General features: G+C 39.8%; 1 protein-coding gene across 1 annotated transcript in view; it reads right to left on the bottom strand.

The window, feature by feature from the left end:
• The window catches only part of LOC108790910 (aryl-hydrocarbon-interacting protein-like 1), an 81,086-nt gene extending 61,222 nt beyond the window's left edge, over positions 1 to 19,864 (bottom strand). The window contains exons 1-2 of the mRNA XM_018561269.1: positions 19,769 to 19,864; positions 3,591 to 3,770 (exon numbers count right to left, since the gene is read on the bottom strand). Of these exons, the coding sequence (XP_018416771.1) occupies positions 3,591 to 3,770; positions 19,769 to 19,864 (276 nt within the window). The remainder of the gene's footprint in view (positions 1 to 3,590; positions 3,771 to 19,768) is intronic.
• Between the last annotated feature and the right edge of the window lie 5,374 nt (positions 19,865 to 25,238).

A 25,238-nucleotide genomic window follows, 5' to 3' on the forward strand; every position in this document is an offset into this window, starting at 1 on the left:
GTGCAAAAAAACACAAGGGGGGGGGGGGGGGGGGAAGTAACGCTAAATATAACTCCTGAGAAGTAGTGATTCACATTCACAAAAAATGGAAGTCAATAAAGTTCTGGCATGTTGAACGTACCATACTACTAAGATAGTAATTAACATAATGACAGTTATCAATACAGCAACCATTAAGGAAATTAACTTTGCTCATTGATGTGCAATTCAGATCAATAAACCAAATTTTTATTTGCCTTCTGTGGATTACTACAGAAATGTGGTAACTGCTTGGAGATAACAGGCTAGCTTAGGGTAAGGATTCCGAAAATAAAAAGAAAACCCGATACTAAAATACTAACATGTATACATAAAAATTTAAAGAATAACTTTAGGCACCCAGTGTCTGTTTTAAAGAGACCCTCCCCAGACCATTAATTGCAACAATATTCTCATAAGATTATATTTATGTTATTTACCTGTAAGTGCATCCCTTATGTATGGCATCTAAAAGCCCTAGGAGTGCTGCTTGGCACCGCCATCTTGGGCGTGATGTCAGCAAACCCAGCAGACTCAGAGCTATCACTCAAGTTACAGTCTATAATATTCCCCTTCACTTCTACCCAGACTGCTACATAAGAGTTTTTTAGGCAGTTGAAGGAGGTGGGTCAGCACAGAGAGTAATAAGAAACTTACAGAAGAGGTTTATGACATGGAGGGAGAGGGCTGTGATAGGGAATTGAATCTTCCAGGTTCACAGGCACATTGCAAGTGCACAAAAATAATGTATGGCAAGAAAAAACACTGCAAGTAAGCAAATAAAATACTTATTTTTTTCTGTGCTTTTAACATTGTGACAGTGTCTCTTTACGTTCTTCATTGTTGAGAAGTCTGCTGCTGTTCAGTGCTTTTAAGGATAGCGAGGGGGCTCTACAATGGAACGGGTGAGCAGCCATCTCCCAATGAATACTGGTTCCACTTCAGATGTTTTAAATACACTGATCTTGGCAAGAAAGGTAAGTAATGGTATATATTTTTATAAGGCCGTAGGAACAAAAGGCACTCAAAGAAAATGCACCATATGTGCTATTATCCTTTAACCCCTTCATGACTGAGCTTGTTTTTAGTTTCTGTTCGTAAATGACTGACACACTTTTGACATTTTTGCTGTGTGATTCTTCCACGTCAGTAATATACTTTCTTACAAAGTGCACCCACACATATTATATATTGTTTTTTAGAGGACAGATAGGGCTACATATTTATATCACATATGTGCGTCTAACGCCTCACTTAGGACAAATAAAATATAAAAAAAGAGGAAAAAACCGTTTAAAAAAAACACTTTTTTCCCAGTTTTGATTTGTAGTATTTTTTTTACAAAACCAGCACAGCTAAAAAAATGCAATAAATACATTCATTTATTTGTCCCTTATTTTATTTTATTTTTTACACATTTTTTTATTTTTTTTACACTTTTCACAATTTTTTTTTTTTTTTACACTTTTCACTTTTTTTTTAACTTAAAAATGTTATTTTATTTATTTAATTATATCAAGCAGATTTTGTGAATTAATCTCACTGTTACTGCATGATAAATTAATAAATTTTTGGTTATTATCAGGCTGCTTCAAACTTCAGAACAGCCGATAATAAGTTAGTGACACTGATCCTGCAGCAGTTCAGGATTCAGCTGTTACTAAATGTTTTCTGATTGTTGCAACAACGATCAGCAAACAAACATTCTTCTTCCAGGAATAGATACATTGTAGGAATAGACACATTTTGTATCTATTCATGAAAAAAAAAAAAAAAGCCAGTATAGCTTGAGAGAGATATCTCTCGATCTATACGAGCTGTCAGAATGCCGGCAAAAGCCGGCATCTGTGTCCGCTTTGCTTTGACTCTCAGACACCCGATATTAAGGTATCGGGTGTCTGAAAAAGGTTAACCCTTTCATTAATGAATGCCTCTGTAGTAAGGGCAGCCATTAATGAATGTTAAAAGCTGATTCTCAGCGATTAACAGCCCTCTAAAGCAGCAAATAACTCGTCACGTACAGTGTACGTGACAAGTCATTTGGTCCCTTTGTGGCTGGACGTACAGTGTACGTCTCCCGTCACGAAGGGGTTAAAACATAATGGTTTTAAAAGATAATATATATAAAAAAATAATAGATTATCACAAATATAAAAACAAGGGGTTCACTTTCCAGGGTCCACTATCAGTAAATAAATGAGGTACGTCACCAGCACATGAAATATTTAAAGAACGTCTTTACTGACGAATGCACATCATGTCACAAAGAAAGCAATGTTTCGGGGCCACTCTGGGTCCCTTAATCAGACTCATTATGATGAATGGGCAGACCGGTGAGCACAGTATCAGTAAATAAACACACTGGAAGATTGCATGTGGTGTGTGCCATGAAATGGAACTGGCATTATCGATTTAGGGAACGTTAAAAACCCCACTTTCTTATTGTGGGTAATACATTTCTACCAGCATTTCTGGGCTCCCTCCAGCTGGTGGGACCTAAGCATGTCCGTGGCAGCAGGACACGTGGTCTTATCAAAGACTGAGGTTTGTGTCCAGGCATAGGTTAGAATCAATAATACGAAATCACCTGCACTCCATACAGCGTACAGATCTTTCATGAAAGGTTGGTGCTTGAAATGACAACACGGATGGCGCCGTGTCAGATACAGTCCATAATAGAAGTCACCAGCACTCGATGATGTGTGTAAGAAGTAAAGCACTTTTTATTAAATCGTCACATGCGTCAAACAGCCAACGTGACTATGTCGCCCAGAAGAAGGGACCCTGCGTGGCCCCGAAGCGTTGGCTGTTTGATGCATGTGACAATTTAATAAAAAGTGATTTACTTCTTGCACACATCATCGAGTGCTGGTGACTTCTATTACAGGCATAGGTTAGCTCGGTATGCTCTGGCAACACCCACTTGACCTGCTAGGAATATTCGTTCTTATAAGGCCAAAGAAAGTATGGGCGCAGAACTGCAATTATGCTTTAAAACAGAAGGCTAAGGATAATCTTCACTTCCAAAAATATAAAAGAAAGTTGTTTACTTTTCAGGGTTCCCTTTGTGCATTGCTCTCAAATCAGCTGGAAACATCATAATATATCCCTGGCAGGAAAACATGTGGCCTCCTCAAAGATTGAGATCTATGTTCAGTTACTGGTTGGCTCTGTGTAAACGCCACCCTCTAGCAGCACCCCTCTGACTTGCTGGGACAGTTCTGCTTGGCTGTCAGTAACTAAATTGAGCCTGCGGCTGCTGGTAGGTATTAACTTTGACTGGTAAATAGGACAAGAAGGTAACACCTTTAACACAAAGTACTTATATACACTCTGTGTACTAAATTTGGAACATTTGATTATTGACCTTTTACAAGAATATTGCAAATAGTTAAAAATAAACAAAGGTTTGGAGCTCAGCAGCATTAGGTGAAGTTTTTGACATTACACTTAAAGCACAACTCCAGGCACAAGACAAAAAAACTTTGCTGCGGGGCCCTGACTCGTCCAGAGTTGGGCTTTAATTACGACTGCAAAAAAAATTAGATAAAGAAAGATTGGAGAATACTCACTGTGACATCACACCAGAATTCAGCCACTTCACCAATCCTCATAGAAGTGAGCAGAACCTCCCAGACCTCCAGCTTAAACATGTTCCCAATAACTATTTCCATAGGGACCCCAATTTTCTTGCTGTCGTCAATCACTGTTCTGTCGCTGTCACATTTTAAGGTTTGAAAATGAAAAGTTACCTAAACAAAAAAAAAAGTAACAGATAAGCCTGTCAAAACATGCCACATATTAACACAATTAAAGTCAGATTTCCAGAAGATTTTGAAGCTCTGTTTTCTTCTGTTTGGGGTAATAGAGTGTATGATGCCTAGTGTCAAGTGAATGTCAAATTATATAATGCAGATAGTGTCCCTAGTGGAGAACATATCTATGATTCTAGTGCTGCAAGACCACCATCCTGCCCTTGAAGTGTACTTATGCTTTGCCCATTCACGGCAAAGCAACAGGTACCCTTTAATGCCCCCCAGCTTACCTTCAATCCCCTACCATTCAATGGCCGAAACAAGAAAGACAGCACTGTTTAGGCACTCCGCTAAACAAGGATGAGCTCTCTTCCTGGCCCCATGTGACAATGATGGATAAAGTCACATTGCTGTCATATGAAGTGAGTCACATGTTCCTCCATTCCTGGAAATACTGTGTATTTTCTTTGCTCCTGGCAGCTGAAGCTGGTGATTTTTTTTTTTAGACTTACATGTATAAGACAGCAGCTTGATATATATGTCATCAATGTGTGTCAAAAACATAATTGCTTATAACATATTCAGGCCCTTCTTCCTGCTCTGCAGTGCATTACTGCTTCTTTTAAAAATTTAAATCCATGAGACAGCAGATGCGTTGGGGTTGAAAGGCAAATAGGCTGTTCACTTTGTAGGTGAATCTTCCCTTAGCTTAGTGAATTGAGTGAAGCTCTGCTGACTTCCATCATCCAATTATGCGCAAGCAAAATTATTTTTTTTCCCTTGCACATTATTGGGTATTCTTTGCAAAGTGAATTTCATTAAGCTAAATTAAAATTACCTTGCATTGTAAACAGCACATTTGCCTTTAGTAAATCAATCCCATTGAAACCAATGTACTCTCTTTGTGGCTGGTATCTTTTTTCACCACTGCAGGTTGCTTAAAATGGACCTTTAGAAATGTTTAGTAATTGAAACCAATGTACTCTCTTGGTGGCTGGTATCTTTTTTCACCACTGCAGGTTGCTTAAAATGGACCTTTAGAAATGTTTAGTAATGACAATATACAAACACATACTTATAGATAATTGCCGGCTTTGTATTCTTTGCATACCTTATTTCTCTTTTCTTTCCCAGTCTTCTGAGACTGGCTATGTTTACTAATGGCTGATTACTAGCTCTCTATTTACTTCCTGTGACAAGGCATGTGACTAGGACATGTGAATATGCACATCATCTCCGGGTGAGGAAAATGTCTTTCCCTGAGACCTCATGAGATCACAGATGAGATTTCCCAGCAATGCTCTGCTGATGTAACCTTTCCAGGTTACGTGCAATGCTTTGGCACTTTCATTATTTGTGCCAGAAATGGACCAAGAAGTAAATTAACTCTATTTGTAAGTAAATGAAAAACAGGTTTGTTTAAAGGAGAACTATGGGGTCAGGGCTTTTCTCCATAGTTCTCCTAAGGGTCACAGGAGAACACAAACTAGCGTTCTCCCGTGACCCAAAGCTCAGTATATCACGAGCTACAGCTATACTGAGATGCCGCAGCCGACAATACTGTCTGGATCCATCCAGCTGCGTGATTGACAGCTGGCTCTGCCTATCTAGAGGCAGAGCCAGCTGTGACCGCCCCCTCCCCCGTCCGTTCCGCCCGTCAGCGCTGGAGGATCGGACAGGGGAGGGGGAATCCCTGCAGGGAGTGACAGTCACGGCTCTCTGCAGGGATAGATCGAGAAGTGAGCGAGCGACGGTATGTGTTTGCTCACTTCCCGATCTACTGAGCCGACCTGTGACAGTTTCATTGTCACAGGTCAGCTTAGATGATGAGGCTGAGTGAAAATCACTCGCCTCATAATTCTCCTTTAACCTCCCTGGCGGTATGATTATTTAGCTTTTCGTTATTTTTTCGGATTTTTTTCATTTCTTCGTTTTTTCCGGGTTTTTTTTCGAATTTCCCGCCGGTCAGCTCGCAAGGGACAGAACCTGGAAGACAGATGCCGGCGCTGGCCAGAGGACACCGCACGCTTCGAGGGACAAAGTAAGTAAATACTGTGGGATATTCCCGAGTGTAGCTCAGGGTATGGAGAAGTAACCCCGAGCTACACTCGGGAATACCGCCAAGGAGGTTAACTAATAAATGTAATATGATTTTAAATCAGCATGCGGAGCTGTAAAAGGGGGTAAAGGTCCACTTTAACATGGTATTGTGCTGCACTGGTGTCTGAACAAAATACTGTTGATTTACCATTAAGGTGCAGGACATATGGTTTCTTCTCTTAGGCAGCTTCTGAAATTATAAGATTTATATTACCTTTGTTATCTAGAAAATCCATCTCTTTGCACCCATTTAACCTCCCTGGCGGTATGATTATTCAGGATTTTAGGTACCAAAAGCGGTACATTGTTTTTCAAAAAATCTTAAAAATAATTTCAAGCACTTTAACTATGTAGATCCTCCAATCATCTCTGAATTGGTGCTGACACTGTCCTTCCTTCCGAGGGGTGGCTACTTTTGTTCCCAAGGTCCCTGTGTGTGTTGTAAAGCAGCCATCGCTCCAAGCTCGCTCCTGTGATGGACTACAATCTCAATACAAATTAGTGAACTAAACGTGAGATTGTATTCTATTGCGGGAGTGAGCTTGGAGTGGTGGCTACTTTACAACACACACAGGGACCTTGGGAACAAAAGTAGCCACCCTCCAGAAGGTTCCAGTACAAATTCAGAGATGATTTGAGGATGTACAGACGAGTGAAGCTCAAATAAGCTACATTTTTTATAATAATTAAGGGAACTTGAATGAAATGTTACGATTTAACTCGAATTTAGTGTCAGGCTAAACCCCTTTATCAACCGCCATAAAGGGAGTGTTTCAGTGGCCAAAAAGGGTGTTCTGAATTGAACAGTTTAGGTAAAAGGTGGGTGGCACTTATCCATAATGTCAGGATAGTTTAGCCTTTAGTAATAAATTGAAACCAGAATGATGAAAAGAAAATACATTTCTACTCTGAAAAGTTTCATCAAATAACTCCACAGCACTCTAAAAAGTTTTAAATGGCCTAGAGGTTTGTTAAGGTCATCCACACAAAACTGCAGAAATCGGAGCATCACCAGGTTATAATTAAACAGTGTAGGAGCTGGAAGCCTTTGAAACCAATTTAGACCTTTTCTCTGTAAAAAAACAAAAAAAAACAAAAAACCATCTCTACTTTCATTACTCATACTTAAAGGATAAATGTTACTTTATAAGTCAACATCTCAAGAAATATCTTAACTGCTGAGATCTGCTTGCCATGAGCTGTGACAGGAAATGAGAGATCCAGGTATTGCTATAAGGCTTGAACACAGACCAGTCATTTTTTTTATGCTCTGATATAATTTACAATCATCTCAGCCTTTGATCATCAGAGTATAAAGGTTCTATACAGTTAAAATATAATAATACCAATTGAATATAAAGCTTGTGACACTCCAAATCTCATCCAGTAAAGAGTGACAGGAAACCATTGTAAGCTTTGTGGTAATGATTCTGATACATTTGTACGATTATATCGCTTTTAAACTGTAATCTTAGTATGTAGTATACACTACCCCAAGCTATTTTTCTCCCATCCTTGTTAAATCATTTTTCATTTCTTATCTGTGTTCTGTAAAGAACATTGTGATTGCTTCTGATGCTCCTTTGCGGTAAAGTTAGGACTATAAGAAAAAAAAAAAAAAGTCCCAAAAATACAGTTGTCTCTAAGTAGTAAACTTATGAAGATCATCTTATTTGGCTGAATGTCATCATGGGTATTATTGAGCAAACATTGCTTGTATTATCTCCGATAATTAAACAGTGACATTTAATTTTCGTTCTTAGATAAGTCACAAAGTAAACAGGTCTTCATAAGACAATATAAGATTAAATTACAAAAAATCTGAAAAGTGTTTAGGGACATATAACAGCAAAAGCCTAAAACAGGATCTTCGGTAGTTCTATTAAACTGTCTCCGCAGATTAAGTGCAGCCAAATGAATTATTGCTATTAATTGGATTTAAGTAAAAAATTTCCCCTTGCATTCTGAATTAGACCCAGGAAATGAAAAGCGTAGTAACCACAAAGGACAATAAAGGTTATAAAAAATTGAATTCTATCCTAGGGATTTAATAAAATTAGCTTTAGTTAGCAGATTTTTTTTAACTGCAGGAATGCTCACCATAGGAATGAGAATGAGCAGTATGCTCACACTGCTGTGTTTGCTGTATTTAGACACCTGTTATCTAAAAGGCCAGGCAAGTAAAAACTTCTGTCTTCTTTAAGAGGGGTTATTCACAAAAGGGTGAAGAGTTTGGAGAAGGCAGGAGAAATGAAAAATCTAGGACAAAATAGCTGATTTGGCAGAGTGTGGGACCCCTGGATCCGGAAATGTCTCCCACCCCACTTTGAACGTCACTTCCTGTGCGATAGCAATAAAGGTAAGTGAAAAAATAATTGATCAAAAAATTACTTAAATAAAAATAAAACAATAAGTAATAAATAATAAGTAATAATAATCAAATTAAAAAATAAAGTAAAAAAATAAAGAAATGCTTCTCCCTCTTCCCTTCTGGATCTCTTAACCCTTCCTAGCCCTCTCTTTCTCTTCCTCTCCCTCTCTTCCTCTCTCCTCTCCCTGAATCCGACAGTAGACAAACCTTCACAAGAGTCGAGTCATGACCAATACTCTATTATATTATGACTTATACAGATAATTTATGTGCACCTATCTGTAAATCCACCCATGCCGGATCTGTACCTTAAACCCCCGTGTCATACATATTGAAATTGATAATCTGATTTATGACTATATAGATCCATGTTTTGTTTTCTTTTTGACTAAGTACCGAGCTATGTGACTATACCTGATTCTATTTATTTTCCTAAATCACTCTGTAATACTCGGATTCTGTATTCTTGAAAACTTCGAATAAACATTTTTTTTTTTTTAAAAGCGCTGATTTGGAAACATTCTGCAATTCAGCTACATTGTCCTAGATTGTTCACTTCTCCTGCCTTCTCCAAACTCTTCACCCTTTGTGAATAAGCCTGTAAGGTTGAAAAACATTGGTGAAAGGCTAGGCATTTTTTCAGGGTGTTATTGCAATTTGAGATCCAAATGTGGTCAAAATTCAAGAACAACACTGTAGTATAGAAAAAAAAGGGTTTTGGTGAACAGATCCTGAGTGTTTGGTGCCACACACCTGTATTGGTCAAAACAAGTAAAGAGAGAAAAGTGGGGCTTTTATGGCACCAGGTGTCCAAGTCCAATGAATCACACAGTTAATTTATATTAAAATATTATTTAATTTTATTGGATACAAAGTGTAAAAATGGTCATGATTAAAAATTAGTCATTTTAAATTGCGCCTTTTTGCGAAACGGTAAAAAAATTAAGTAACGCAAAACTGTAAATAAGCGACTTATGTTAAAAATCGTTTGTGCATTGTGTTGGTGTGTATGTTGTGATAAAACGATACAGGGGTACATTTAATCAACACAGCATATCACAAAGCACAGCAATGCTTTACAACGCTTTGCCATGCGCTGCCACAGTGAAACTGTCACACGTCCGCTCAATAGATAGGGAAGTGAGCGAACGCATACCGTCGCTCGCTTCTCGATCATGTCCCTGCAGGGAGCCATGACTGTGAGTCACGGCTCCCTGCAGGGATTCTCCCTCTCGCCGCTGGAGGAATGGACAGGGAGGGGGCGGGTACAGCTGGCTCTGCCTCAAGATAGGCATAGCCAGCTGTAGCTCGCGGTATACTGAGCTTTGGGTCACGGGAGGATGCTAGTTCATGTCCTCCCGTGACCCTTAAGAGAACTATGGGGAAAAACACTTACCCCATAGTTGTCTTTTAAGTTCTCCAAACACAACAGTATAGCATGCCCAGTATCAGTATGAGGAACCTTAGAGTTTTTATTGAAGCTTTCTTTCACTGAAATACAGATTCAGCAGGAAAGAGCACATCACATTAGTTATTTGTACACTTGCCTCTTTCCTGAATGTTTGAAGATAGTAATTCAGGGTTGATTTAGTAATAGCAAATAGGCTGTTCACTTTACAAGGGGACTTTTCACTTAGTGAATGAGGTTAACATCAGCTGACTTTCAGCATCCATTCATGTGCAATCAAAAATACTAGTTTTTTTTTTTCCTTGCACATTATTGTGTATCACTTACAATGTGAATTTTGAGCATATTCACTAAGCTAAGTAAAACTTCCTTTACAAAGTATAAATTCTTTGCAAAGTAAAAAGCCTTTTTGCCTTCAGTGAATCGACCCCTGTAAATCAGTGTGTGGTTCCAACACCAATCAGATTCAGGAACTATGGCTTGGTGAGCACAAAGTTGAAGTATATAAGAATAATATAAAACTAGCAGGTGACTCTACCCCAGTAGACTCCACCAACTAACTGAAATCAAAATTCTATGTTGGGAGGGAAAAGTGGCATTCCTTTTTTTGCCATTGGAGCAAGAGATGTAAGAAGCTAGCATGTCATTCTGCCCACTAAACTCCAAAAACATCAGTTTTGGGTAGACTGCCCCTTTAACGCTACTTTATATTATGAATAGTTCAAGAGAAAGATTTGGAACACCAACCACTCAAAACCTCCAAGGTTGGTGAGAAAAAGATTTAAAAGTTATTGCAGGAATTTCCCACTGCTAAAAGGTATTAGGGACTCACATGTGACTCCACCCACTTGAAAAATCAGTTTTAGGTAGATTGATGCCATAACTTAATTAGTGGGAAGATTTTTGATGATTACAGAAAACAGAAGTCAACATTACGATACAGTCTTGCTGGTTTCCTATATAGACAATCCATTGGTTAGATTTCAGCATGGTTATTTATGTCTCTATTTCTTCCTTCTACAAGGCCATAATTAAGGTGTCACTCACATCTGGCTTACACAGTTTTATATTTATGGAGAATCCACCAGGGGCTCATGACACCATAATTTAGCTCTGTATTGGTCATTAACAGTTGGGTAAAACTGGAAATTCCGGTGGGAATATCTTACAATTGGAGTTTCAGAGAGTTAAAAGAAAAACATCATATTGGTTGTCTTACCAAAAGCCATGCAAAACTGAAATATACATTTGTGGTATAGTAGACCTTAAAGAGGAACTTTACCCATATCTTCAAAATAAAAACTAATAAATATTTAGAAATGTTTAATAATGACCATCTACAAACAAATGCTTCTAGATAATTGCAGGCTTTGTATTTTCTGCATGCCTTGTTTTTCTTTTCTTCCTCAGTCTACACATCAGTCTGACAGTGGACATTTTTTTACTAAGGGCAGGTTGATATATCTCCCTTTACTCCCTGAAACTCTGTCATATGTGACTTGGCATGTGACTAGATTGTTGTGAAGAGATGTCACCAGCACACCAATATGACAAACACGTTAAAGTTCAGTAAATCTTCATTTTTATTTTTCAGAAGTCACTTAAATTAGTGTCACTACTTTAACGTTTGTCATATTGGTGTGCTGGTGACATCTCTTCACAACAATCTTTGCCTGAAGCGGCGCTATCCACAGTCACTGCGAGCACCCATTTACTTCATGGGAAGTCCGGTAAGGTGTGCTACAGGTGTTTGGACATTTGACATGTGACTAGGACACATGACCATGTACATCATCTCAGGGGAGGAAAGTGCCTTTCCCCGAGATCTCAGAGATTACAGTTGAGATTTCCCAGCAATGCTCTGCTGATGTAACCTTCCCAGGATGCAATGCTTGGGCACAATTAAAAAAGAAATTGTAAGTAAAATAAAAATATGTTTGTTTAGCTAATGAATGTAAGATGATTTCATATCAGCATGCAGAGCTGTATGCTGATGTGATTTTTACATCAGACAAAAAGTTTTCTTTAGCTCTTGGCGCTAATGGCTGCCAGCTGAACAATCCACTTGCTGTTGCACACTCAAAGTTTTCAACAGTTTATCACAGTTTTTTACACAGACTTGAGGGGCTGCTCATCCAAGCCTCTGGGACTTCCACCACGAACATAGAAAACAAAAGGGAACAGAGCACCACCTCCGTGTGTAAAATTGTTTATTACAATAAATAAAACAAGGGATAAAAGTACTCACAAACAAACGTTTTCATCAGGCTTTAACAACAAACAAGAGGCCACACTGTCTGTTAACCCAACATGGTATCCCCCCGACTATGTAACATGGTAGTCTCAGGTCACATCACCGTCCACTGACCGCAGTCAGCCAAGATTGACTCGTTTCAGGGGCAAGCCCCCTTCCTCAGAATACATCATCATCAGAATCCACCGACCGCAGTCAGCCAAGATTGACGCGTTTCAGGGGCAAGCCCCCTTCTTCAGAATCATCATGATGATTCTGAGGAAGGGGGCTTGCCCCTGAAACGCGTCAATCTTGGCTGGCTGCGGTCGGTGGACGGTGATGTGACCGGAGACTACTGTGTTACATAGTCGGGGGGATACCATGTTGGGTTAACATACAGTGTGGCCTCTCGTCTGTTGTTAAAGCCTGATGAAAACGTTTGTTTGCGAGTACTTTTATCCCTTGTTTTATTTATTGTAATAAACAATTTTACACACGGAGGTGGCGCTCTGTTCCCTTTTGTTTTCTATGATGTGATTTTTAGTCAAAGGGGTAAAGGTCCACTTTAAAGAGTTAATAACAATACACACAATAGTTTATAAACAAAATGGTTGACTATGTTTTCTATCCCATGAGCTTCTGTTGCCAACAGGGCATATTCGCCTTTAATTTTCTAGGCATAAACAAGATTAATTATACTGTGCAGCTTTGTTATGCCTCTCTGGGCCTATATAACTCTGGCAATGAAACACAATTAAAAATGGTTGTGATCAGGGGAGTTATTTATTTTTGAGCATAATTAACTTAGGAAATATGCTGACTTGTTCTAAAAGTTATTAAGATCAAGAAAAACATATTTGAGGGTAATTCCACAGAGGCTGAGGTTATAAAACAATCACACCACTACCTAAGTGACAAGCACAGTTATGCATTCTCCATTTCTAGATTTAATGGAAAAATAAGCTGTTTATTTCCAGTATCATGGTTTATACTGTCAGGGACATTCTCAGCAGCAGCGTCTGGCCCGCAGATCCCGGGCCCTCCTCCAGCTCAGACGTCACGAAGTGACGTCACGCTCCCCGGCCGCCGAGTGTAGCTCCGCCCACGGCCGCCAGCTCCCTCGTTAAAAGCGAGGGAGATTCAATTGCTCGGCGTTCAGTCAATGGAGACTGTATGTTGAGCAATTGCTCTCCTACCCGCCAACTGAACTACCACAACCTGCCGGTTACTATCGTGACCCTTCACAGGAGTGAAGGAATCGGATCCCCACTGCTTACCTCGCTCAAAGTCTGGCAAGACTGCACTGCTCAGAGACATCTCAAACCGCAAGTATCCGGATTACAGGCACTGTGATCATTGTGCAGTTGTACAGTATCGCCATCTGCTGGTTCCACTATATATTACAACCTCCAATACAACTGCTTATAACAGGACTCACACTGTGTATATGTGCACCTATTCCAAGGCAATTGAATACAGGGGTTCCTATTCATAGTTGTGCTGAGCTATAATTTAACCCTTGCTTGTGGGTACTGTATTGATTACCTTGTATGCGGAAATACACTGGTAACTCCTTTTATTGTTTTCAGTGGTAAATGATGTTTGTGGGAACTGTGCCCCCTCACCACACCTAAGAGGGTTATAGCAGCATCCCCAGCCTGAACCACTTCCTTATCAGAGTGGGCTGTGCCCTGAGATCCTTAATTGAGCTCCATAAGAAGGGGGTAGAGTTTTACATATACTTCATATTGGTGAAAAAAACAGGTTGGTAGGTTCAAGTCTCTCCTTAAATTGCATGCACAGAAATTATTGGTTAAAATCAATTTTACTTCTCAAGGACAACCAGTGGCAAACTTGCTTCTACTGCCTAGCCTGAAGTAGATAAGTAATAGCTTATCGCTGATTTGTTGTAATGGTAAACAACAAACGTCCCACATGAATAGATGAGGCTAATAATTTTATGTCAATTGTGACACTGTGCATAATAGAGAAGTACATCAACAGCTTCTAGATTAGTGGTCCTCTACCTCCCTTTGATCCCTTTAATCCCTTTGATACCTAATTTATAGATTAAAGTTCCAGTTTACATTGCCCAATGCAGAGGGAGCAAATGCAAATGAAACTCCCCTGCAATAGATGCATTAGTATATTCACCTCTCCAGGTGCCCGTGTCTCATTCCTTACCATTGTTACAATGCTGCAGCCTATGTAGGACTTTTTTGGCAATGGGCACTTCTGGGAGTTTTGGTTACCTGTGCCACAGCCATGCACTGTGGCTCTGTCCTTCAATTCCTACATCAATGTTGTGCCCTATAGTGACATAGGGGTTGGACGATGGCGGAATACACAATTCAAAACTACTAGAACACAAGAATCCGACAGTCTCAGAAGTGTTGAATGCTGAAGAGTCTTATGGAGGCTGCAGCACTAGAATAAAGAGAAGCTAGGAGATGTGGGCCACTGGAGAGGAGAGTAACCGATAGCTGCCTGAGCAGAGTAGTGATCAGAACCAGATCAGTATGGTTTATAATCATGTGATCACAGAGCTTTTTTAAAAACAGCTGTAAACACTAAAAGGAAGACATTCCAATACAATTCAAAACAGGATAGTTAGGAGGGCCCTGCTCATTTGAGCTTACAATCTAAAAGGGAGGGGCAAATGAAACAAAAGGTGGTAGCTGTGTGGGAATGAGTTGTTTGGAAACTAATAGTTCAGTGATTAGGTGGAGGTGGGATAGTCTTCCCTGAAAAAATGAGTTTTCAGTGATCGCCTAAAGGCAGACCGAGTAGGAGATAGCCGGACAGGTTGGGGTAGGGAGTTCCAGAGCATGGGAGAGACTCTAAAAAAGTCCTGGGGGCGAACATAGGAGGAGCTAGGAAGCAAGAGAGATGGATGTCTTGGGAGGAGCGGAGAGGATGGTTAGGGTCATACTTTGAAACAAGGTTGAAAATAAAGCCAGGGGCAGAGTTGTGGATTGCTCAGTAAGTGGTTCTTAATATTTTTAATTGTATTCTTTAGGTGATTGGAAGCCAGAAGGATTGGCAGAGAGGGGGTTGTAGATACTAAGCAGTTGGTTAGGCTATCGAGTCTGGCAGCAGCATTCATGATAGACTAAAGAGGGGATAGCCTATGTAGAGGTAGCCCAATGAGGAGGGAGTTGCAATAGTTAAGATGAGAGATCACAAGTAAGTGGATTAATAGTTTTGTTGTTTCATTGGTTAAGAAGGGGCATAATTTGGAGATGTTGCACATGGAAAGAATTGGGCTTTTTTTAAGAAGACATATTTTTAAAAAAGTGTTTTAAAATTAATTAGGAATAAAAGCTTAAAAAAGCACACTCTTGATTTTTTTTTTTCACTTTGTTTTTCCTATCTCTTAGCCTATAATAAGAAATCTGTGACTTTATTAAAACATTCTACCAAAGAAAATGTCCTTGATCAACAATGTAAAAATGATTTAGTTAGGCTAATTAGTCATAGAATTATTGTCAACTGTTGCATACTGACACTTCTATATATGGCCTGGATATGTTTTGGTTACACCATCAGTATGAAACTTCTATCTTTGCTATAAATGTATAATTTTAAATGCTTTGAGTTAAAAAAAAAAAAAAAAAGCATACATCTCTTCATGTTCAACCTACAGTTAATTAGCACGTATAGCAAGAAAACAAAAGCTGTATAGCACCATCTGTTGTGTGCAATCCCGCTGCTTTAATTGATAATGCCACTGACAAGACTGGAGACATTCTCAGGGGCCACAGATTATACAGCAAAATATAGAATGGCATGTCATAAAATATAAATGTGCTTGTCACTGTGTTTATTATAGTCAAATATATCCGCGAGGCATATACATCAACCTGCTGTTGCAAATATCCTTTTTGAAATGATGCTATATAGATTAAAGGGCAAACACTCCTACAGTAAAAACAAGATGAAAAATGCTGTAAAAGCCAACAACCACATCATTATATTATTTGCTGTAGGCCAATACACAATAATGGGCATTGTTTGCAAAGGCTGTTCATATATAGGCAAATCCTTTCATGAAAGATCCAAAAACTTTCCACTCTCGAAATAATCACCAAGCTCTGGCTGCAGATTTAGAAGATGCTTTCAACTCTAACATGTTACTTTCAAACACATTTTTCTCAGTAACGTTATGCATTATGTATCTAAACACAGAATTTTTTCCATATATTGCAGCTTGCCAGTCCTCGTGGATGTTGCAATTGTTTTCAGTTCTTTCCTGTAGACTGCAGTCCCTCTCCCAAACTATCGAGATGAGAAGAGAGGGGTGTTCTGTAGTCCCAACACACTTCCTGTCCTAGGGTGACAACACTGTCCCTTCATAGATACAGTACAGGTTGTTAGCGGCAGATACCAGGTGAAAAGAAAGGAAAAAAGCCAAAGAGAAAAAAAAGACCCAATACTGCAATATAATTTTTTTTTTTTTGGGGGGGGGGGATTTAGATACACTTTTAATTTGACTGGGCAAACACAGCAGCACTATTATTGCACAGTAATGAAAGGTGTAGCTGTTACTCATTTATGCCAGCACAGGGCACTGGAGTGTAAGGGCAGGGAGTAAATTTCCAATATGAAAAATTGCATTTTAAGGTAATTCCAAATGTAATCAGTTAAAACCATCTAGATACACTTTGATGAAAGATATTTTCCAGTGTGCTACATAATTTCTGTCACTAATGCTGTCAATTCTGCTCAATTAACCAAATAATTGTAAATGTTATTTTAAAAAAAATCAAATTACATTACAGTAACACTTACAAGAATACTTGTCTACATCCTGTCACAGAAAAAAAAAAAGGCTTCAGGTATAAAATATGGCCACCCAGAGATGCAGAGATACATATGATCAAATGCCAGGCAATAATAATGAAAGGTAAAGGTTTGGCACTTCCTAAAAGTATCAAAACTTGCCCGCCCCTTTCTGCTTTCTACGCATCACTATTGACCAGTGAGGCAGCCAATCATAGTGATGAGTCAATAGGAGATCGTTGAGAGGAGGAAGGTACAGTAGCAGAAGCCTCTATTTTTTTCTAACATTATGATCGGTTAACTCTGATTAGCAGAAGACACTTACTGAACCAAACTCTACCTATGGTTTTCTGGAACTAAATGTGGTTAAAACCTGTAATGATAGTATTCAGTTTATGATCTTTTTTATACCTTCCCACTCAAGGGGATGTTTCAGTAACAAGCTAGATGCACAGGAAATAGGCAACATAACACAACTGCCATTCTGCCCAAAGAGGACCGGTGGTGCTACATGGAAGAGGAAGCTGGGGACCATGCTGGAGCCTAGAGAGGATAAGTAGAACTTGGGCACTTTTTTTCAAATACAGGATTGGGGACACCCAAAGAAAAATAATTGAACTTGAAGTTCCAATTAAAGGGTTACTGAGTTAGCTTAAAGCTTTAGTAAAAGTTATATTTGTTAAGGGAAAGTTTAAGGATTCATTTTAAATTTTGGTGTTAGAGTTCAGGTGAGGTTAACTGCTAGGGTTGGGTAAAGGGTTAGAGGTAGAATAAAGTTCGCAAACATTTTAATTTACATTTATTTTAAAAGGCAAAAGACTCACACCAGAAACAGCTGCAAATCAGTAAACCTTACCCATTGGTTAGTGTTTCCCTGAGATTATTATTATTAGTATTATTATTATTATTATACAGGATTTATATAGCACCAACAGTTTGTGCAGCGCTTTACAATAAAAGGAAGACATTACAATACAATTCAAGACAATATGGTGATGAGGGCCCTGCCCCTTAAGGGATTACAATCTAATGGGAGGGGGTAATGATACGTGAGGAGGTAGCTGTGTGGGGATGAATTGTTTGAGAGATTGATATTTTAGTGGTTATGTTGGATAAGCTTTCCTGAAGAGATGAGTCTTAAGGGAACGCCTAAAGGTAGACAGAGTAGGAGATAGGCGGACAGGTTGGGGTAATGAGTTCCACAGAACGGGCATATAGGATAGCTACCTATAAGTTAGCACACATCAGATGCTGCCTGTTTTGAGGCCCATTTTGTTAAATGCAGTTTGAGTCTTTTAATAAGGGATTATTATTATTATTATACAGGATGTATATAGCTCCAACAGTTTGTGCAGCGCTTTACTATATAAGGAAGACATTGCAATTACAATACAATTCAAGACAAGATGGTAAGGAGGGTCCTGCCCGTGTGGGCTTACAATATGTGTGAGTAAATTCCATCTCAAGCAATTGAGTTCTATAAACAATAGAGGCGTAATCCACATTTTAGAAAAAAAAATAGATGCACACACAATAATGAAAAAAATGCATGTATTAATAACAATATTTTCATTTGAGTCTGCAGAGCATTGCAACTATGATCAGTTGATCACAGTGCATTGCAAAGGTTCCTGCAGACTCTTCCCCAGTGAGCTGAATATGGGTGTAAAACGAAATAAGGTCAGAAAATGAGTTGTTACCAGAAAAGGAATACAGGGAAATCGTTCAATTGGAACACTTGTTCTGGTAACATCTGTCTAAAATGGGGGCCTCTTTCTTAAGAGATTTCCACTTACGTCCTGTTGTGTGTGCAGGACAGGAAGTGTAGGAAAATCTCCCCAGTGGAACACAGTTGTAAAAAAAAGGGGTTTAGGTATTCCAATACTCAATTCAAAATGCAAAAAATGGCCTTATGTATACTTTATATGCAATATTTATTTGACTCTAAAATAATGTCAAATTTCATTTTTTTTACAGCAGACTTTCACTCTCCCCACTCCCTGTTTGTTAATCCACTCCTATCCCTCACCTCTCTAACAATTGGATATTTTTTGATTTATTTTTTTTTATTGAAAACTTGTTGGATTCTTGTCTAGAAGAGAAAGACATATTTGTTGCCTGTAGCCTCCTGGGGTACCCACATCATGCTTCCCATGAATCCTTGGGGTACTCTACAGCACATGCACCGTGGTGCATCATCGGGGGCCAGCAGCAAAAACCAGAAAGAAACAGCTGGTCCCTGATGATTCACTGCAGCACATGTGCGTCATTGGGGGGTTGGCTGTAGGAAGCTGGAAGAGACAGCTGGTCCCCTGATGATGCGCTGGAGCACATGTGCATCATTAGGGGCTGGCTGTAGGAACCGGGAAGAGACAGCTGAGCCCCTTTTGATGTCAGAGAAAACAATGGCGGCATTGTACCAGCTGTGCAGTAACGGATCCCACCAGAACATCACTGGATCTCTGGCCGTGTGAACATTTTTTTTTGTGCATGACCAAGCAAAAAAGGAAAGGAAGGAAAGAGTAGAGGGCCAAATTCCTCTTTAAGCTTCCGTTCATACCTAGGCATTCTGCCAGTCATAGCTAAGCGTGACAAAATGGTCAAGACAAGGAATTTGCTTGTCTTGAATGCGACAAAATGCACAAGACAAAGAATCCCATTAAATTCTACGGCCACTTCACATCTGAGCATGTTGTCACTAGCAGATAAATGTCTGTGGCTGGAAAAAGTACATGAGCTACTTTTTGGCAGATTACAGCACTTTTTGGTCCCATAGATTTTTGTTGCACTTGATTTGAATGACAAAACCCCTAGGTGTGAATAGAGACTGAGTCCTGACCATTAGAAATAAATAAATCAATTATGGATGGATTCCTTTTTTAAATTACATTAAACAGCAAGACTACTCAATACTATTCAATAATAGTTACATACAGTTTACAGGTTAAGAAAAAAAAAAGTTCAGCCTCTCACACACTCCAGGATTTCAGGAAGATATAACATGTGTGTTATCATTCCAAATAACCTGCTCCTCTTTACAGCTCAGGTAGTAGTAATTTTACCAGAGAAACAATGATATCTACAACACAAGAGGAACAAACCTTTGATCCGCCGATAAATTTCGGTAGCTCCCCTGTTCCTCCATGATGAATTTTCTTCCTCACTCCTTCTATGTTTAAACCTATTGCTTCCTCCATTGTACCTGCTATCTGTTAAAGAAAATGGATTCGGACTGAGAGATTAACCTTTATATAGAGATAAAGAAGGATCTACGAAGCTGCCTTGAAAGCATAAGACCTGGGGATTGAAGAGTCTTAGGACGGATTGGCTGCCTTAGTCAGGATTCCCTGTATACTTATATAACCAATATTTCTGCACAACCTAGGGGTGACATACCAAAGTAATATATGTGCAGACATACACCGCATAGGATTCTAAAATTGTTATTTATGTTCTTCAACTGAAAAATAATGATTTGCAATGCTGTGTGATTTATTTTACTGCAATCTTACAGAGGAAAACAGCTTAAAGGAGAACTCCAGGGGGGTGGGAGGGATATAAAAATGCCCTTAAGTCTGTATGTATAGTTACAGAATAACATAAAATGATACTTTTAGGACTACGACTCTAGTTTTCTTGAGTAATAAAAAAAAAAAAAAGGATTCTATCTAAGTCACTATATCCAAAGCAAGGATTTTAGCAAATTATACTGCAGATCCATGCCTGCCTCTGTCCTGTTAAGATGAGATAGGCCTTTCCAAAGGCATTGCTGAATCTGTAAATGTGAGGTTCATCCATTATTATAAATACAGCATCGGCCCCAATACTGTAGTAAGGAAAAGGCAAACTGTAGTTTTGGTAAGTGCACGGGAGTCTCAATCCCCATTTTTATTGCAGTCTATGTTCTTGCTGGGGATATTCAACTTCACTATCAGTCCCTTTGACCATTGTCACTGGGTCTGAAAGTGATAAGGGCCTGTTCATGCTACGTGCATTAACTGGTGTTTTTCTGTATTGGATGGACACCACTCACAGCAAGGGCACCCAGAAAAAAATAGTTTTCTATGTGCCCCCATTCACACCACAATGTGTGGGTGATATGCAGTGTGGAAAAATACAGACATGCTGAATATATCCACAGTGCACTTAGTGGCACCAGAGGTCACCGTGCTGCTGAGTGGAGACCAGTATAAAATGTACACTTTATACCAGTGGTTCTCAACTCGTGGGTCGCGACCCAAAAGTGGGTCGCGACACCCTCTGCAGTGGGTCGCGGCGTCATGTCTGATTAGACCGGCCTGAGACTGAATAGAGAGGGGGAATTTGTGGTTCAGCCTGTGGAACCTATACCCTGCCCATCATTTAAAAAAATGTGAACGGTGTGATGTACTGAAACAGCACATCAAACCACCCTCCCTGCAGCCAGGTAAAATCTGAAGTGCTAGCACTGTTTTAGCGTGCAAACAGTGTACACAGGCTTTAAAAGTTTTCACTGCAACAAGAGTCTCTGGGAAAGCTTCCCATAAGCACACATGTTCTTTTGAAAACTGTCTAAGGGGGGAGTTTCCTCCCCTTGGAGAGGTTTTCTCTTACATCCTGCTGTGACAATGGGACATGGAAGGTGAATAAAACATAACAAGGTTTAAGCATGCCCTACTCTATACAAAACAAAATAAATGTTTTTAATAAACTTTTTTTATCTGTACACCAGCTAAAATTAATATTCGGGTTGGCAATGGTGAATACACAAGGTGCTGTAATGAGACTGAAGCAATTGACAGGTCTCATATTTGCAGTCTCCATACATATCCATCTGGAAGAAAGGCTGCCCATACAGTGATTGCTTGAATACCACATACATGGTAAACAGCGGGGCTATTTTATTCTGACAGCAGATGGGATGCCATCGTTAGAATACCCAGTCACTACAGCTCATAGCTGAATTCACTGTTTTGCAGAGACATTTTAGACCGGCTCCATTGACAAAAGTCAATTGAAAAATTGGGGGTCCCAAGGGGGCCACACAATGGTCAAATTTTGACCAAGTAAGCAGAACTCAGTTAAAATTGGAGAAGTGCATGGTCAGCTATATATAATACAAGCACTGGTGCGGAGTTGAGCAAGTGTATAGACAGCACACACAAGAACACCACCTCCTATCACGACGAATGCTGGCTAATTCTGAAAAGCAAAGCTTAAAGAGGAACTTTACCCACCATAATGTTTCCCAGAAGAGGTACTTTTAAGGCTTAGTTCAGCCTTCAACCAAACTTCAAATGGCTGGTGTCATAGCTGATCACATGAGCAGCACCATGGCAACTGCAATTCAAATAGAGGCTAAGATGGCACCCACTTTTGCTGTAAGGGATAGGAGGGAGTAGTTCTGCTTTTTACCATCTGAATGCTAAACCACCTCCTCCTTAACACTAAACATTCCAATGTTACCCATAACCAAGCCCCCACCTTAAAACTTACATTCACATAATTTTAACTATCATCACTCCTTAAAACTGAATACTTGTTACATTGGCACCAAAAATGCCAGATGCAAAATCCTTAGAGTCACCTGCATTAGGAAAAATGAACAACACTTTTATGGTACCCTTGCCTTGAACTGCCAGAACCACGTTAAATAATTCAAATATTATCTCCTTTGTGTAGTCTCTGCATTTTCAGCTTTATACAGCTGGGTGGGGGGTACCAGGTAGACAAGTTTGGCTGCTAAGATGCAGTGCTAAGATGTAATGAAGTTTCTTTTTTCTAGTACACTCCACATAACCTGTTAGGCAGCATGATATAATGAAGAGAGTGGGTAGTGACAAAGTATATGGTGGGGTGAGGTTATGGGTGTGCTTATGCTAAGTGTTGTTCTCCCATAGAAAGGACAGGTGCCAAATCTGTATGAACCTGTCAAGAGAGAAGTGCAAAGAATCTCATTGATGGCTTCTTTATAAAAATACAGAAGTCAGAGTCAGAACAAGCATGCCCTTTAATATCCAAAAAATCTTTCTACATATACTTACAGCTCATGGATGTAACTGAACTTGGAGATATTTTTCTGCAGCCAAGCCAGTGGCAACAACTTAGCTTCAGTCGCTTGACATTAGCCTACCTTCTTGGACAACTATTCTTGTCCTCATGTTTTTGATCCCTTGCTGCTTCTGGTTACTACTACTCATAAACCCTAGCATCTGCCACCTGCACTGGCCTTTGGTCTGGCTCCTCAATTACACATACCTTTCACCTAACCTGCTCTTTGGCCTGAGGGCTGCAACCTGAGGAGGTCAATGGCACTTCTTAGAGTCTATACATTAATGACAGCTTACATCTACTACTGGTAACGACACAAGGCCTCCAATGGTGTCTGAGACATAACAACATGAAATACAATGATTTTTTTCTCTTTTGCAGAAAATGCATTTTTTGGTCAATGCCAAGCAGTGCAAAGGGTTGGAAAGAAATGAGGATGCTACAGGGAGGAGAGCATGGGAGGACAGACATATTTGAGCTTAGTTAGCAAACAAAACCAACTAGCTCATAGTAGGACATATTTTTGTGATCAACAAAATTGTACCATGCAAGGTGCACTAATGTGCCTCATTGATTGCTTGGGATGGTAAAAGGCTGGTGTTGCTAAAGAACATGGTTTATTGTGAGACACCTTCTTTGTGTCTCATGGCAGTTGGCCACATAACATCTCAGAGTTGCAAAGATAAACTTCCCTCTGCCTGATGCTGTGGATGCAAGAATTTGCTATATAACGCCCAGCATGTGTCAATGACTGTTCATGTCTGAATGGCAAAGTATCGGTACTCAGGGACACCAGCCTAGTATATTTTATCAGTACTAACCTGAGGAGCAAAAGTCCCCTGGTCTAGCAATCCTGCCCTGGTGCAGGCCAACTGGGATTTTAGATTATCCTAGAAACCCCCTTTATGCTGACACGCTTGCAGCTGGAGTAATGCTACATACCAAAGTGTACTAGAACTCACTTCTTACCGTGAAACTGCTTAACAGTAAAATTTCAGCGGTTCCAATAAGCTATTATTTTCTTAGAGACTCATTTCCTTTAATTAGTATAATTAACTATACTGCACATAATTATTTAACCCATTTATTATCACACAACACAATACAAGCTTCCTTGCTATAACAACAGTAACAGGATAAAAAAAACAATCACTTGAAGAATATGTTATGTTCACTAATGACAGGAAGATGTGTATAAAGCTATTATAAGTGACCAACTGCTCCAGCCGGCAGTTAGCTAAACAAAGCCTTGCTTCATACAATGCAAGGATGCTGCAAGCATGAATTGAGCATATAAATGTTGTAGCTTTGTATTACAAAGTCAGAGGATGGTACTTGTAGCCTAGAAGTCTGGCTTTCAATCACAGATGGTATTAATTCTCTTAATGGAGTCTGCTAGTGTGGTTACCAAGGGTGAAATGGGGACATCGACTTGTTAAAACTTTTAAAACAACATAAAAATAAAATGATCATAGTACTATGGAAAAATAATTTGGAAGGTATTATGTAAATGTGATGCAAACCTTTCCAGGTACAAACTATTCTACTGGTGACCAACACCTGTAAGGAAGTTTACATAAGAAAACCTAATCAAGGCCGGCAGCACACAACAACCCATAAACACGGAAAACATTTTTCTGATGGTAAATGTCGGATTTAACAGAGTACCTATCCAAGCATTGCAAAGTAATACTGACTATACATTGGACTGAGGATTAAAGTGTATGGAAAACCCAACAATGAACTTCTTTTATTTACTTCTGCTATATATCCCATTGAAAGTGTTTTGTTATATCTGTTCAATACATGCATAATACACCTGCTGATTTTGCCACAAACTTCAAGAGCTGATAACGTCCTGTGCTCAGGTGAGTGCTCAAGGATCAGGTGAGTATCTGCTTTATTTGAGTCCCCTAGACTGAAAGGAGAACTATGAGGTGAGTGCTTTTCACTCATCCTCATAGTTCTAGCCGACCTGTGACAATGAAGCTGTCACAGGTCGGCTCAGTAGATCGGGAAGTGAGCGAACACATACCGGCGTTCGCTCACTTCTCGATCCTGTCACGGCTCTCTGCCGTGACAGGGAAGGGACTGGATTTCCCCCTCCCCTCTCCGATCCTCCAGCGCTGACTGGCGGAACGGACAGGGGAGGGGGGCGGGTACATCTTGCTCTGCCTCTAGATAGGCAGAGCCAGCTGTCACTCACGCAGCTGGGCAGATCCAGACATAATTGTCAGAATCCGCTTCAGCTGTGGCATCTCAGTATACCGGGAGCCGTAGCTCACGGTATACTGCGGCGTCTCTGTATACCGCAAGCTGTAGCTCGCGGTATACTGAGCCTAGGGTGACGGGAGGACGCTAGTTTGTGTCCTCCTGTTACCCTAAGGAGAACTATGGGGAAAAGCCCTAACCCCATAGTTCTCCTTTAAGATTTTTTTTAATTCCCAGAGTTCTTCTTTAAAGGAGAACTATGAGGTGAGTGCTTTTCACTCACCTCATAGTTCTAGTCGACCTGTTACGTTGGAACTGTCACTGGGCGGC

This window comes from Nanorana parkeri, unplaced genomic scaffold, assembly GCF_000935625.1.
Source record: "Nanorana parkeri isolate BGI_ZX_2015 unplaced genomic scaffold, ASM93562v1 scaffold512, whole genome shotgun sequence".
Taxonomy (NCBI): domain Eukaryota; kingdom Metazoa; phylum Chordata; class Amphibia; order Anura; family Dicroglossidae; genus Nanorana; species Nanorana parkeri.